Source organism: Primulina eburnea, chromosome 12, assembly GCF_022965805.1.
Source record: "Primulina eburnea isolate SZY01 chromosome 12, ASM2296580v1, whole genome shotgun sequence".
Classification (NCBI taxonomy): Eukaryota; Viridiplantae; Streptophyta; class Magnoliopsida; order Lamiales; family Gesneriaceae; genus Primulina; species Primulina eburnea.
In genome coordinates this window covers 37,494,275-37,509,441 of record NC_133112.1, presented here as the reverse complement: position 1 = coordinate 37,509,441, position 15,167 = coordinate 37,494,275, and the positions used below count along the sequence as shown (strand labels likewise).

The window sequence follows — 15,167 nt, the reverse complement described above, 5'->3', positions numbered from 1 at the left end:
ACAAGATTCGAATCCAATATTTTGTTTAGTTTTTTTTTTTACATATTCATAAATATCGTAGGTCCTAGCTATTTCGGATTTAATGACGTCAATTTTGTATGTTTGAACAAGAATAGGTGAAAATGGGAATAAGGCACCTTGTTAATTTGACCATCCTTCAGTTTCATTGGTTGCATTATTAAGTGAACTTCACTTTCATTGGTTGAATGATGTACTTTTAAGACAATGAAAATATATACAATATATAACAGATGGACCCGATAGTTATTTGGGTAGCCAAAAAAGTAATCTGAATCAACGAGTAGCAACTTTTTTTCATGCAAATATATATGAAAAATTACAGATAATTTATGAAGTATGAGTTTTGAACCAATTACCTGTTTCAAGAATACCAATTAAGTGAAACAAATCAAAGAGCTAGAGTTCTTGATATAATTGAAAAACAGAAATAAAGAGTTAAAACAACCACAGCCCAATTTTTAGAATGAGATAACATAAGATGGATGCGTATTAATATATCTATATATATATTTCAGTGCTGCTTGTCCGGCTTCAAGTCGGAAGCGAAAATGCAGTCTTCGAGCCTGAAAAAGCTCAAGTATTGGTCGTTGATCCATCCATATCTGTGAGTGAAAGGATTGACAAGTGTTTTGGGAGGATATCTGTCCATGCAATCTGCCCAAACATTCGGATCATCCAGGTCTCTCATCACTTCCCACACACAGTTGTTGCATTTGAAGCCGGCACCGAAGCTGATCATGAATATCCGATCACCCTTCTTTAGCCTCTTCTTGGCCTCCATGTACCCCAGAACATACCACAGCCCACCCGCCGAGGTGTTGCCGAATCGGTGTAGGGTCATCCTAGCCGGCTCCAGGTCGTACTCGCTCAGCCCCAGACTTTTTCCCACTCCATCTATTACCGCCCTGTGGACGAGAAAAATCGATAATGATATATAGAAATCTTATTAAAATCATTATGTAAATTGGTATATTTTAAGTTTTGATGCTTTTCAAATTAGATCTTTCTCCCATAAGCTGTCTTTTTTTTTGGACCAATTATAATAATTTGACATGAAATATTTAGTGATATATCAACAATCTTTTATCATTATATCAACGATTTGACGACATAAGATTAAGAAAAAAAAGTAAGGCATTAAAACAAAAATTAAATGACTGAACCTGGGACCTTTGGACGAATTTGACTATTCTCCTAATTAGTATAATATTAAAATTAAACCAAAAAGGCATTTTCACGTATCAATATGTAGTTATGGATTGATTAGATATTATTATTAGTGGGATATAGCTAGGTACCTGCCACCAGGATGAATGCAGAAGTGTTCCACACCAGACTTGAGATTCAAGCCTTGGCCAACCGCTTCCAGCATGGGATTCTTTTGCTTACCCCATCGCAGAGAAACCAACAGATAACGTAGTATCTCCCATGGCGGTAGGATTTTAGGCAGCAGCACTTTCAAGTTAATGATAAATGCCTTCGCAGCAGCTTTGGTAAGTTTCTTGGTCAGACGAAACCCTTTGTAACCTTCGTCATCCTCAACTTGAATGCAACATTCATATGCTTCGTCATTCGAACCGAAATGGGTTCTCACCAAAGTCTTCAATTTGAAGTTTGCGCGATGTTTAAGATCCGGGTTGTTCGTGAAAAGCATTGAACACCCGCCGGAACGGAACAGGCAGTTCGAAAGCATCATGGATTTCTCTTTGCCGCAGTACCAGTTGGGTCCTAAAGATTCCGTGCTTACCACTACAGCAAAAGCTCGTTTTTTAACCTTGAAAATCTGGCGAACGAGGTCGATGGCGATCAGGCTGGCGCTGCAGCCCATTCCGGACAGGTTATACGACTTAATACCCGGCCTCATCTTGTATCGGTTGACGATCCGGGCCGATAGAGACGGCTCCGGAGAAAGAAGGGACACGTTCACGACTAGTATGTCGATTTCCTGCGGAGAGACCCCGGATTTCTCGAAGAGCTGGTCGAGCGTGGAGAAGAAGATGTCGTCCATCTCCTCGATGGAGTCGCGGAAGTCGGGACAATCTTCTTTCCCGTCGATCACGCTCTGCGGGCTGTAGGTATACTCACCGATACCCGAGCTGACAATAGTCTGCAACAAGAATTTGTATTCTTCCCATCCAAGTGTCCTGTTCCGCATCACCACTCGGCACGAGGATTCGGTGTCGACTACTCTAGACTCGGCGGTAGGCTTGTAGCACTCGTAGTTGAGCATGTAACAGCAGTCCTCTCTGTCCCCGAACAACCAGTTTAGAAGCTTGAGCAAAGGGAATACAAAGAGGAAGATAACAAAGATCGTAGACATGAAGAGATCCATATTATCTATGCGTATGGATTACAATGAGCAAGATTTGTGTATAAACAAAATCCGAGTGAGTGTTTATATATATATATAACAACATATATTTATGTTTTCTAACCACCTAGTTGAAATATACCATAGCTCGATGATCCAACTAATGTTCAACGACCTATTTAGAGCGAGGGTCCCCACCAATTTCGAATCATCAACCTGCTTTTTGTGATAATATTATATAATTTTATGGGTGGTTGCTTGGATTTTCAGTGTATTAAATGTATCGGCCACTTCAAAAGAAAGTGATGGGAAATTGGGCTTTTGAATTTTTTTGTCATATTCTATATATACTTAGAAGTGTCTAAATCCAAATGATGGATGGATCGTTAGTAATCGACCTATAGACCCTAAGCATTGCCGTCTTGTGGATGTATATCATCACATTCAACCAACCACTCAAGAACTTGTGATTAATCTCCTCAAAGTACTCGTTGGTATGCATTCTAGAAGGGATGCAATAATTGTTGCGTTTGGGATCATGTGATATAATTTTAAAATATTCTAATTCTATAATTTTTGATAAAATAACAAATATTCGATGAAAATAAAACAATCATGGAGACATCATAAAATAATAAAAAATATTTTAGAGAATATCGATCTCATGTAGATGAGATCTTACTTATGTGGACACTACCCCCACTTGATTTCAACAGGTAAGATCTTACAACAAATACAATTTCTAAAAAAAGTGGGTCATATATATGCATGGTCAAATCTTAACCATAGGTAAGATGAAATAAACCTGATCTCATCTACCAAAAGACGTGCGATTAATGGTTTAAAAAGACACAACGTAGAATCCTTTACCAACAATCATTTCTTCGAAGTTTAAAATTTGTATTATATGATCAATAATTATTGTAAAACTTGTTCAAATTAAACTTTTTGATATGACACATCATAAGACTTGTAATTTAACCTTTGAATTTTTATTTTAATATAATAACATACTCCACAATCTTGTATGTATGCATCGGAATAATTCTAGAACTTCATAGATATATAAGCATCAATTCGACATAAATACAGACGGTTGAAAAGGGAAGTGATTAATATATATTTATATTAAGGCAGATTTAGTTAGCCAAATTTAATAATGAAATTAAATGGTAAAAAATTATTTCCATAATATAAGAAAAAAATTTTGTTCTTTAATTAATAAAATAATAAGAAACAAAAAACAGAAGATTGCGCGCTACCTTAAGATACAGACAGACAGTTGTTTCACGTCATTTTTTCATCCAACGTTTAGCTGAGATTGCTAAAATAATTGGGAGCATCAAAACTAAGTTCTGAAGTCCCCACTGTCGTCTTGTTTCTTGGCTGCAAAATTCTTCTCTTCTATGTTTCCTGCTCCCTCCTTTTATTTTTCTTTCCCGTGTACTTGGCAAACGCAGCCTCCAAGACCGATCTTACACTTGTTTCTGCTTCCGTTTTTCGGCGTTTCCTGGCATCTGTGACTTCCTTCTCGCCCTCGCTTACAGACATGGGTTTAGGGTCAGAAAGGTGATCTGTTAAATTTTTGACAGGCATTGCGTTGTTGGGAGCAGGAACTACACGTTTGAATGGCTCGTGGAAAGTATCATACAACCGTTTCACCTGATGACAGGCAAAACTTTCAAAATCATTCTCGGTAACGGATGACATCAATCTATACATTAGTAAAGCACATTACAAGTATTTTATAATACAGCAATTAGTGGGATGTGTAAGATCCACACGACATAACCTATGAATTTGTGATATACAGTTGAAGCAGAAAATGTGTCTAAGGAATGAATACCTTTCTTTCTCCTATGCCAGGGCAACGCGCTAAATCTTCCATGGATGCATCCATGATATGAGAAAGAGACTGGTAGTAGTAAAATTTGGCTCAGCAAAAACAGGAACATAACATGCAGTAGGTAGTCAACAATTCAACATTTAAAGACGAATCACAGGCTCACCCCAAACGTTGACCCAAGAGTAATGACATCCGTTTTGTTAACATGACGAACTGCTGTGATCGCATGATTCAACTATATTGGAGAAATCATATTTGGTTACGTAATTCAACAAGAATAGTTCTTAAATCGTATAGTATTATCATTTCTATCGTTAATTTTTTATATATCGGTCAGAAACTATTTGGTGTAATTATAAAGCAAAGGAGTTCATCAATAAACCAAAATATATACAAACATATACCCGTGACAGATAGTCCATATCCATTTGCCCCTGGATAAGATCTGCGGGTTTGTTCTCATATACTTTAATAGTCTCCAGATAACGGCCACATTCCTCTAAGCTAAATGATAAAGCTAATAAATGGTCAGCCCAGACACTTCGTATCACTTGGATATCAGATTGGCATAGCAAATGATGTTGCTTATTTCAAAGCTCTCATAGGACAATTGAACCAAGTTCAAGGAAATCGCTAATATCTTCTCTTCACCGTCAAATAAATATTAAACTAAAAAAACTTTTCAACGATCAATCTCCCATAACATCCAATACAAGACTTGAAAACTACCAGTTTTCCTTTCACATCAGTGGGTTTAGGAGACATTCTCCTGCACTTCTCTCAGTAATAAAATAAGTGTTTGAAAGATCTCATTGTATTGCTCAAAAAATCTATTAAATGCATCAAATATGTAAAATGATACCTCCAGCCGCATAAAAGAGTGCAGTCATGAAGTAGAGCTGTTTTTGTGACTTCAAGCAAGGGCTTAACAACATCTTCCTGGTAACAAAAGTGAAAGCATCCGAGAACCAGAGCAATTTATGTTCTATAATTGATAATTTACCAAAAACTTACCACATCAACATGGCATAAAACAACACGAAGCTTGAAATTTTTTTGCAGTTCTCTTATACGAAAATATAGGTAGTCCGGATGCAGTAGATGATACCGTAGACTGTTAAAATAGAAACCACATAAGATATTTGATAACTTCCAGGGCATGGCCACAAAAGAGAATCACTTTGGTAACTAAATGCATCAATAGATGAATATTAAAGTGAATGTGTTAAGGGTTTGGGTTTTTCAGATACTGTTGGACTTGGGTTTATGGGTAATAGTGGGGTGGATCTCCAAATAGGAATTACCTAGAATAAACATGTGTGAGTTATTTTGGGGTGAGTGAATTTTACGACGATTTTTGCGAGCCTTTGCTAGGGAGAGGGAAGACATTCTGTTTTGAAGATTTTCTACTATAAGGGGCCATAATCCTTGTGAAGATTGGCCATTTTCTTTACAAATTTTATCATATTTACTGAATGAAATTATACTGTTAAGTTACATTTCCGTTTATTCTCCTTTGATACTGGTTTTGCTTGTGTTTTATGGTTTGCGTCATAACAGAATGTCTCAATCTGCATGACCTGTAATACACTGACCTTTTTTTTAGTGCAAGGGATGCATATCGGTCCATTTTTTTAGTAATTGAAGCATCAGGAATTGCTCAGAGAAGTAGAGTGCCTATATAAGTTCTCGAAACACGTTAAATGAAAAACAAGGATCGAAGCAATCCTTCAAGAGGTAGAAGTATGAGGTAAGGAAATGAACTCCGACAGGGGGAAACTTCTAGAAAATTTTGGAAAACGAGTGCTAGTATCTTAGTACCTGAAAAGGTTTAATTTTGAGAAAGACAATGTAATGTGTTAAAATTGAAGGAATAGACAACGTTTTAAACATATTAAAGAAAGAACTAAACCGTCATAAAGCTACACACATAAAGTTTTAAAATAAACTTGTTTTCAAAAAATACTAGAAGGAAATTAAAAAGCCTAATTATTACAAACTCATTATTGACAGCAACTTACGAATCTGAAAATTTTGAGATTTATCACATAATGAATTCAAAGTACACTTTTTCTTCTTCATGTCTAAACAAAAAAAAAAACTAAGATTAGCACTCAAAATTCAAAGCAAGTAAAAAGTCCTCGGGGAAGGGATGGGAATAGATTAAAACGTATGTATCCTGATTCCGCTCTCATAAATAGATGAAGACTTTTTTTTGTTAGTTTTGAAAAGGTTTTAAGCAGGGTTAGATTACAGGTTTTTTCCCGCATCAGTTGGAAATGGCTACCCCATGGTTAATGAAGAAAAGACCCAACCCAAGCATATGAATTTGAGATTTGAACCAATTGATGTTCCTTAGAATAAAGAATACCAAACCCAAGTAAAAGAATGGACGAGGGATACTGATCCTATTTCCTAGTCAATAACTCAATAAAGAAAATTCTTGAATAATACCAGTGATTTGCAAAGTGATCATGTTAAAACAAAACTTAAGAAACAAACTTCAGCAGTATAGACTTCGCAGAATATGAAAGTGATGAAAAAATTACTTAAACACATGTATCTCAAAACTACTTTCATTTTCCTCCCAGAGAATGCGATAATAAAACAAGTCTCCTATCTTGACTCTCATTCAAAAGAAGCGAAGTAAATAATCTAAATCTCAACCAGTATGATAATGATTAGTTTATAAAACACAACATATTTGACCGATACCATGCAAAAACCTATCAATTGAGAATTTAACAATTAGCATTCCAACCTCAAATAAAGAGCGCAAGAACTTTGGCCCAACAAATAATCACAAACAATATCAGCAAAAGCCCATCGCACATTTCTTATATGCTTCAGTAATGGGTTTCCTGTCTGCACGAAAAGAAAAATACTTAAATTACTGTGAACTTTTTTATGATGTAAAGATGAATTGTATCCCTCGAAATCTTAGTGAAACACAAAGAAAATTTCATCAAACATCGAAGCAGTGAATTCAAACTTATTTGATTTCAAAAACTCCGAAACTAGAGAGAGTTCTGGAAAAAATATTACAGTCAAACAAAACATGGTTGAAACACATTTATTAGCAGCAAATGCAGATGCATATGGCCAAGAACTTCCATTTTTTGTTAGTTATGGCCACCAATCTTCTCTAACCTGATCAGTTACTAAAGAAACACTCATCAAAAGTACACCAATGCTGGTAAAAGAAAACAAATTTATCAGCTACTTCAGTCAGCTAAATTTTTAGCAACTCTAAATGAGAACGATGAATTGGGTTTCCTGAAAGATATCCTAGCATCAAAGAGTTTCAACTAGCTAAGAATTCATCCCTGTGTTGAATGGCAAAAAAAAGCAGTGGACTTTACAAAATGCCACTAGTAATAATACGTGAAAACAATATACCTGTCTATGGCTAACAAGGATGCAATTTCGACTAGGACCAGGTGCCGAACTAGATGAGGATGGAACTTCTGATTGAACAATCCCCCTAAAAAACCAGAATTGAAAATACAATAAAGCAATAATAATAATGAGTCTCAAATCAATATCGTTTACCAAGACAAAAGAGCGTGTATGTGTGTGTAGGTGGGACAGAGGACAAGAGAGCACCTTGGGACGGCTGAGGGAGATTGATACGGCGGCGGAGGTTCTGGGACTGGGGCGGAGTAGAATTCTGAGTTCTTGACAAAATTGAAGGCCTGCGAAAAGGAGGATGAAGGATTGAAGATGGAATGGTTGGTGGTGGTGGGCTGAACCACCTCTTCGTAAGAAGGTATCTCGATTTGAAAATTTGAAGTGTGCCGGCGGCTTTCAGGTTCACCGGCGTCTTCCATTTTTATCACTTTCCTCTGTACACGGTTCCAGAAACTTTTGGCTTCCTTTAAAATTTTGGAAAACCTTTTAATATTTTAATAATGTAATGTAATAAAATATTTACAAGCTCATAAACTTGTGTTTATAGTTGGTTTTTATCTAAAATTTCATTAATTTTTTTTTTTGAGTTATTAGAATTTATTAATAAAATAATGAATCTATTTAACCGTTAATAGAAAGACACGTGTCTAATGATTACATTGAAGAGGGGAAAAAAAACATATCCATTCATGAATAAAATGAAAAACATTTACTAGAACTTTGATGGGTGCAATCGTACCAAAAAGTTAAAAAGATAACCCTATAGTTATAATAAATTAATAACAGAGTTATATTTAATTTCTATTTTTCGCTATTTTTGTATTTGATACATAATGCAAATATCAAATAAACTAAGGGAATGGTGAAGCTTTAAAAAGGTGGCTTTCTCACCCCTTTCCTCCATTGTCGTCTTCTTCCCTCTTTCCATTTGGTTCCGAGTCAGCCACCATTCTACGCACCCAGAATAAAAGATTACCCGCAAGTCTTCCCCTCTCACCTTTTCAACACTCATTTGCGCACTTTCTTCCTCCAATCATGTCTTCTCCAGTCAAAAATGGTGTGTTCTTCATTTATCTATTACTTCTTTTTCTTTTTTACCGACTTAAATTTTAGCTCAGGACTATTATCTTCGTTCTTGTGGATCTGGGATTCTCGAAATCCCATTAATAAATCATGGGAATTTATTTAATCCAAAATTCTTTGGAAGTGTGCTTGAGTTGATCGAAAAAATTGTACCTTTTTTCCTCGATTCGTGTGTGGTTTCCATTTAAATTATTTACCAAGTTAGTAGCTGCTGGTCTGTAGATAAAGCTCGGTACTAACTAGCTGGATGCAGCGAAGAATCTGATTCAAGTGTTTCTTGACGTAATACTCGAGGGAAAAAATTGTAGTTGATATATTTACTCGTATTTAGATGATACAGAATAGAGCAACATGGCCTTCTTATTATTTTATTTTATTTTTTGTATTTGGGAGGAGGTTCTTGTGATCAAGTACACGCATCCATGAATTGCTAATGAAATTGAATTTTGTTTTTTCTGATTTTCTGCGAGTAATCTGTCTATTCTGTTAAATGCTTCTCAAAGATTTGGTTTGTGGGAACTTGTATAGAGTTGAAACACGTCCATGAATCTTTCTAATATTTGTTATTGATATAGCCCATGATGGAGACTTGGAGAAAGGTATATCCAGTCCAACAACAAGCCAGAACCCATTGGATGAGCCATCACCGTCACCATCACCGTCCTCGTCTACTGCACCCGCTCTGGTTCTATCAAATTCAGGGAAGCGAATTGACCAATCAGGCAAAAAGAAATACGTAAAACAGGTGACTGGTCGTCATAATGATACCGAGTTGCATTTGGCAGCTCAAAGAGGTGATCTTGTCGCAGTGAAGCAGATACTAGATGATATTAATTCTCAAATGGTGAGGACTCTAAGTGGGGCAGATTTTGACGTGGAGGTTGCGGAAATTAGGGCATCAGTTGTAAATGAGGTGAATGAGTTGGGAGAGACTGTGTTATTCACAGCAGCTGACAAAGGACACATTAATGTGGTTAAGGAGCTTCTCAAGTTCTCGAATAAAGAAACACTTACTAAGAAGAACAGATCATTATTTGATCCTCTGCATATAGCTGCAAGTCAAGGACACCATGGTGATGGTCTCATTTTACTTGAAAAATTATTGCATTTATCTGTCTTATGCTTTCTTCTTTAGTTGTTATTTATATTTTAAGTAAAATGAAACTCATGTAACAAGAATTCTAGTGAACTTGAGGGATTGTCCAATGCTTTTGGACCCCGTATAATTAACTTTTTCAGAAAAATCAACTATTGAGTTTTTAATTAATATAAGTTTGAGACAGATTACTGTCATCTAATGGCACAGTTAAGTAATAGGGTATGCTGTGAGTTAAATTCCTGAAAACGCTCTAGGACTCAACACACTTTCTTTAAATGGGGACCTAAATAAAGATTGATATCGTTTAATTTATGGCTAGTGAAATTGCCACAAGTTTTGTATAAAGAAACCACTTGTAGGTTTTCTTTACACGTCAGCATAATCGTGTTTTTTTTTTTTTTTGCTTCCTATTTAATGTTAGCATTGCACACTCTTATCTTATTATGTTGTCGTGTGATATCCCATCTCACCTTAGTTTGGTGCTCAATAGCTGACACCCTACTGTGTTGATAGTCCTTTTACTTAACGTGTTCTTGCAGTTTATTTACAGATCTCAATATGTCATGTTCTGATTGTTTGCCAAAAAAAAAAAGCAGCCAAGCATCAAAATTGCGAACCTAAGCTTTGAATTTTTCAATGATCTTTCAGTCTTGTCCAAGTTTTCATCTGTTATTATGCATAATTTTATTCTTTGAGATTTTATTTCGCTTATGGTAGATTTATTTTTGTGTTGCATTGATTTGCTTCTCATTATCGCAGAGATTGTGCAAGTGCTGTTAGATCATGATCCTAGCTTAATTAAAACAATTGGTCCTGCAAATGCAACTCCTCTAGTAACTGCGGCTTCAAGAGGCCATACTGCTGTGGTTAACGAACTGTTATCAAAGGATTGTGGCTTGCTAGAAATTTCTAGATCAAATGGAAAAAATGCATTACACTTTGCAGCCAGACCAGGACATGTTGACATTGTTAAGGCATTGCTAGAGAAAGATTCACAATTGGCTCGAAGGACAGACAAAAAGGGACAAACAGCGTTACATATGGCTGTGAAAGGGGTTAGCTGTGAAGTTGTGAAATTACTTCTAGATGCTGATGCAGCTATTGTTATGTTACCTGACAAATCTGGAAATACGGCTTTACATGTGGCTACTAGGAAAAAGCGACCAAAGGTATACTATGAATTATCTCCCACTTTAAATTTTACCATGAAAAAAGATTTATTTTTGTTTCACTCTTCCAGTTAGTATATGATTAAATACAAGCCATTCTTTATGAGTTTAAGATGCTAGATGCATATGGTATTGTTGAGATATACCATCATATTCTTCTGGATTTTAGAAAGATCCTTAAATGAATTTTTAATCTGTTGCAAAATTAAATTTACTCTTTTTGAGACACGATCATCTATGAAGAAAAGCCTCCCACATCCGGAACTCATATTTCTCATTGTTGCTGTGGCAAGTTATTGCAATATTATTTGTCACTCATTGTACTAGGAAACTTTACTATTTTTCTAAAGACTTGTAAGCTTTTCTAAGTCTCCATATAAATGTCATTGTTTTATAACTTTGCTTGATTGGTTTCTGACGTGTCGTTTTTTTTTTTTAATTCGAATTGTCTCTGATTATACTCTACTACTGAAGCATGCATCTGTGTGCACCTCCTAAATTTTCTATTTGATTGATGTATTTATGTTTGCTTTGGTGATTCTTGATTCCCTGCAGATAGTTAATGAGTTATTACGTCTACCTGATACCAATGTGAATGCACTAACACGAGACCACAAGACTGCTCTTGACATTGCTGAAGATCTTCCCCTTTCCGAAGAATCCTCCGAGTTAAAGGCATGCCTATGTCATTACGGAGCTGTGCGAGCCAACGAATTGAATCAACCCAGAGATGAGCTACGCAAAACCGTCTCCCAAATCAAAAAAGATGTTCACATTCAGCTCGAACAAACAAAGAGAACAAATAAAAATGTCCATGGAATTGCAAAAGAGCTTCGAAAACTACACCGAGAAGGTATAAATAATGCCACCAACTCGGTGACTGTGGTAGCTGTGCTCTTCGCGACGGTTGCCTTTGCAGCCATTTTTACAGTGCCTGGTGGGGATGAAAATAATGGAACGGCAGTGGTTGTGAGCCGTATTTCCTTTAAAATCTTCTTTATTTTCAATGCCATTGCACTTTTTACGTCCTTGGCTGTTGTTGTGGTTCAAATAACTCTTGTTAGAGGTGAGACGAAGGCTGAAAGACGTGTAGTAGAAGTTATCAACAAACTCATGTGGTTGGCTTCCGTGTGCACGTCAGTGGCTTTTATGTCGTCTTCTTATATAGTGGTTGGCCGTAAACATGAGTGGGCTGCTATACTGGTTACACTTGTTGGAGGAATTATAATGGCTGGGGTTCTTGGAACAATGACTTATTATGTGGTGAGGTCCAAGAGAATACGATCCATGAGGAAGAAGGAGAAATGTGGTCGGAGTGGCTCCAACTCATGGCATCACTCAGAATTTTCTAATTCGGATATCGAGGCATATTACGCACTCTGATGAATGAAAATGAGGTAGCTGACGCGAGAATGGATGAATCTCGTAGTAGTAAAGATATGTAATCATGGAACCTGGGCAGGTTTCAATGAGTTGGCTTCTTTCTATATAATTGTGTCTGAACTATGGAATCTATATATACATATGCGTATCTTGGTTAAAGGGATTTTAGTTAATATTGTGTTTGTATCGCTTTCAGTTTGATATTATGGATTGCAAGCTCTGCCTGGTAAACAAAATATGGCTCATATCATGGAATCCTAAGAATATATCTTCGGAGAAGCAAATTACCATGTTCACATTTATAAGAAATCATTTTTGAAAAAATATGTGGATCAACGTTCAGTCTGTCTCACTTGATGAGAGTGGGATTATGATGCTCCTAAAATCGACACATCTGGCCGGACTGAAGCTCATCTCTTAAATTGGCCTAGTTTATTAAAGGTTAGGCCTCCTTATTATGACAAGCCCGAGCCTTCCCTAAGGGTCCAAGTCCACCAATGGGGCCGGGAAGTCCGAGTTCTAACGTAGTTAGTGAATATGAAGACATTCTCTTCAATAAATAAGAGGTCTCGATAAATATAAGATTCGATCAAATCTCATCGAGATAAGATAAGAGTCTTAGCCGCCATCAAGAGTCCTAAATATCGTGGTCATTGAGTCCTACCGCATTATGTCTCTTTTCTCAGGTAGAGTTTGTAGGATCGAATGTTTATCGTTTTACCAAAAGTTATAGCTGGTGGTAATGGTGCAACTTAAATCTTTTAAACCGCACAGCAGCTCAAGCACCATGGTTCGATCGCTCTACCAAGCAGGGACAATTATTGCACCCAACAATCTCTCCCTCAATAATTGCACTCCTTACAATCAATGATAATCGAACCCGTGACATTGGCTCTAATACCAATTGTAGAACCGAAAGCTTACCGCTTTACCAAAGCCTATAGCTGGTGGTAATGGTGCAACTCAAATCTTTTAAACCGCACAGCAGCTCAAGCACCACGGTTCGATCGCTTTACCAAGCAAGGACAATTATTACACCCAACAGAGTTCTATCTTAATAAGAATTCTACTCCATTAAGGCAGTTAATCTCTTCTGCCTCTATGAATATCATGTATTGACCTACGATTTTATTCGTTTGCATTCTATTACTTATTTAGAACTACTATATCTCACTGTTAAGTTTGCTCTTCAGACTGACTTAAGGTAAATTATATCTCAATGTCCATATCCATATTTAGGACTACTATATCTCACTGTCCATATCCATAGAGGTTGGTGTTCTGGGTTCTGCACAATAAAAAATTTTATGTACGAAAATTCAAAAATGTCCATATTTATTATTATTATTTATTAATCATATTACTAGTAATAACTAAAAAAATATATATTGAATGGATAATGTTGTAACATTTAGTTTTGGTGATTGGTAAAGATATCTCAACTAAATTCAACTAAGAAACTGTAATTAATAACCTAATTGATCACAAGTCCAAACTGATATCCACCGTAAAAATCAACTTACCGGAGTGATTAAAGATTTATTGATTTAACTCAACCGACATGCTATTACTTTAAACAAGATCGTTACAACGTCAGTGATTACAGATCAAAACATAAAGTGATACAACTTTTTTTTCCTAACAATTATTGTTAAGGATCAGAGTGAGAGTCTCTGTCAGAAGTCAATTGATACCAGAAAAGACGGTGACTCACCAACAAGTACATTTGCAGTCATGAATGAATTTTTCACTCATGAACAAATATCTTTTGTACAAGTTACTGTTGAAGATTGAGATATAAGATCAATTGAACCATCTATCAATCATCTAATACAAAAAAAAAAAAAAAAAAAAGCCAATTCTCTTTGCAAAAAATATTACAAGTAGTCGAATTAAAGAAGAAGCATAAACTGATTCTTTATTTATCTGATCCTATCAATGATCATATTCATGCACATAAAATCTATTTAATTCGTATAAGCTGTGAGCAAAGAACTTTACTGCTCCAAGCTTGATAAAGATAAAGTGAGAATACCAGTAGATGTAAAAATGTATCGAGGTTTGATAAGTTCATTATTATACTTAACTGCCAATAGACCTAACACTTTATTTGCAGTTTGTATGTGCACACGTTTTCAGTCTAATCTAAATCAATCTCATTATTCATTTGCTAAAAGAATACATAAATATCTTAAAGGGATACAAAATATTGGTTTACGGTATGCAAAGGACTCATCCTTCGATCTAGTTGACTGACTCACTATTTAAAGTGATATATTTTTAAATTATTGAACTTGAGTTTCAGATTTTATTTTTTGCATGTAATCTTCCTATTTTACTAATAAGATATGTGTCTAAATTCAATAAAAAAATTAATAATAATGAAAATAAAATAAAATAAAAGCAGCTATACATGATCGCAACTTGGATGCTTCTATTAGTGACAGATTGATGGTGACGTTTTCTCTTAATTTTGCAAAACTTCATCATCTACCTTATTTTTAAAATTAATTTTTTTAAAAAAAATCCGAAAAATAGCAATTTTTTAAATGATAAATATGTGTTTATTTTATAATGTAGATATATTTTTATGAGGCTGAAGTATCCCAATGCAAACCTTTTCTCGTACGTGTAATATTTTTTTCCCGAATCATTTTCGTAACCAACTCCAACTAGCTTGTTTGTTATTTTTGTGTCTTTTTCATCTGTGTGATATATTTACCATGGTGGTCAATCCAAGCAAGAATGCGTAGCAAGATTTTTTTAAAAGAAACGAAGAAAAGCTACTAGATCTGACTGATTATTTGATCACCTTCTTCGTATGTTAGTCCCTATGAAATAAAT

General features: G+C 35.6%; 3 protein-coding genes across 3 annotated transcripts; 1 reads left to right on the top strand and 2 right to left on the bottom strand.

Annotated features, from left to right (window-relative positions):
- Positions 1 to 397: 397 nt before the first annotated feature.
- On the bottom strand, positions 398 to 2,417 carry LOC140806914 (3-ketoacyl-CoA synthase 19-like). Its single transcript, XM_073163464.1, has 2 exons — positions 1,320 to 2,417; positions 398 to 926 (listed from the first exon to the last, which is right to left on the bottom strand). Exons 1-2 carry the CDS (start codon positions 2,351 to 2,353, stop codon positions 533 to 535), a joined length of 1,428 nt encoding a protein of 475 aa, XP_073019565.1. The 5' UTR covers positions 2,354 to 2,417; the 3' UTR covers positions 398 to 532.
- A 1,109-nt stretch (positions 2,418 to 3,526) lies between these two features.
- On the bottom strand, positions 3,527 to 8,075 carry LOC140806915 (DNA excision repair protein ERCC-1). Its single transcript, XM_073163465.1, has 9 exons — positions 7,785 to 8,075; positions 7,578 to 7,662; positions 6,940 to 7,043; positions 5,193 to 5,292; positions 5,041 to 5,117; positions 4,583 to 4,682; positions 4,342 to 4,413; positions 4,179 to 4,247; positions 3,527 to 3,994 (listed from the first exon to the last, which is right to left on the bottom strand). The coding sequence occupies exons 1-9, from the start codon at positions 8,006 to 8,008 to the stop codon at positions 3,737 to 3,739; spliced, it is 1,089 nt and encodes a 362-aa protein (XP_073019566.1). The 5' UTR covers positions 8,009 to 8,075; the 3' UTR covers positions 3,527 to 3,736.
- Positions 8,076 to 8,439: 364 nt separating this feature from the next.
- Positions 8,440 to 12,496, top strand: LOC140806913 (ankyrin repeat-containing protein ITN1). The gene is made up of 4 exons (XM_073163463.1): positions 8,440 to 8,646; positions 9,248 to 9,745; positions 10,531 to 10,940; positions 11,496 to 12,496. Exons 1-4 carry the CDS (start codon positions 8,625 to 8,627, stop codon positions 12,321 to 12,323), a joined length of 1,758 nt encoding a protein of 585 aa, XP_073019564.1. The 5' UTR covers positions 8,440 to 8,624; the 3' UTR covers positions 12,324 to 12,496.
- Positions 12,497 to 15,167: the final 2,671 nt, after the last annotated feature.

Coding starts and splice junctions, on each gene's coding strand:
- LOC140806914 (XM_073163464.1), bottom strand. CDS start 2,353: ATGGATCTCTTCATGTCTACGATCTTTGTTATCTTCCTCTTTGTATTC. Junction 927..1,319: donor TGCATTCATCCTGGTGGCAG/GTACCTAGCTAT, acceptor TCTCGTCCACAG/GGCGGTAATAGATGGAGTGG.
- LOC140806915 (XM_073163465.1), bottom strand. CDS start 8,008: ATGGAAGACGCCGGTGAACCTGAAAGCCGCCGGCACACTTCAAATTTT. Junction 5,118..5,192: donor TTTTATGCCATGTTGATGTG/GTAAGTTTTTGG, acceptor TTTTGTTACCAG/GAAGATGTTGTTAAGCCCTT. Junction 3,995..4,178: donor CTGGCATAGGAGAAAGAAAG/GTATTCATTCCT, acceptor GCCTGTCATCAG/GTGAAACGGTTGTATGATAC.
- LOC140806913 (XM_073163463.1), top strand. CDS start 8,625: ATGTCTTCTCCAGTCAAAAATG. Junction 9,746..10,530: donor TGCAAGTCAAGGACACCATG/GTGATGGTCTCA, acceptor TCATTATCGCAG/AGATTGTGCAAGTGCTGTTA. Junction 10,941..11,495: donor CTAGGAAAAAGCGACCAAAG/GTATACTATGAA, acceptor GATTCCCTGCAG/ATAGTTAATGAGTTATTACG.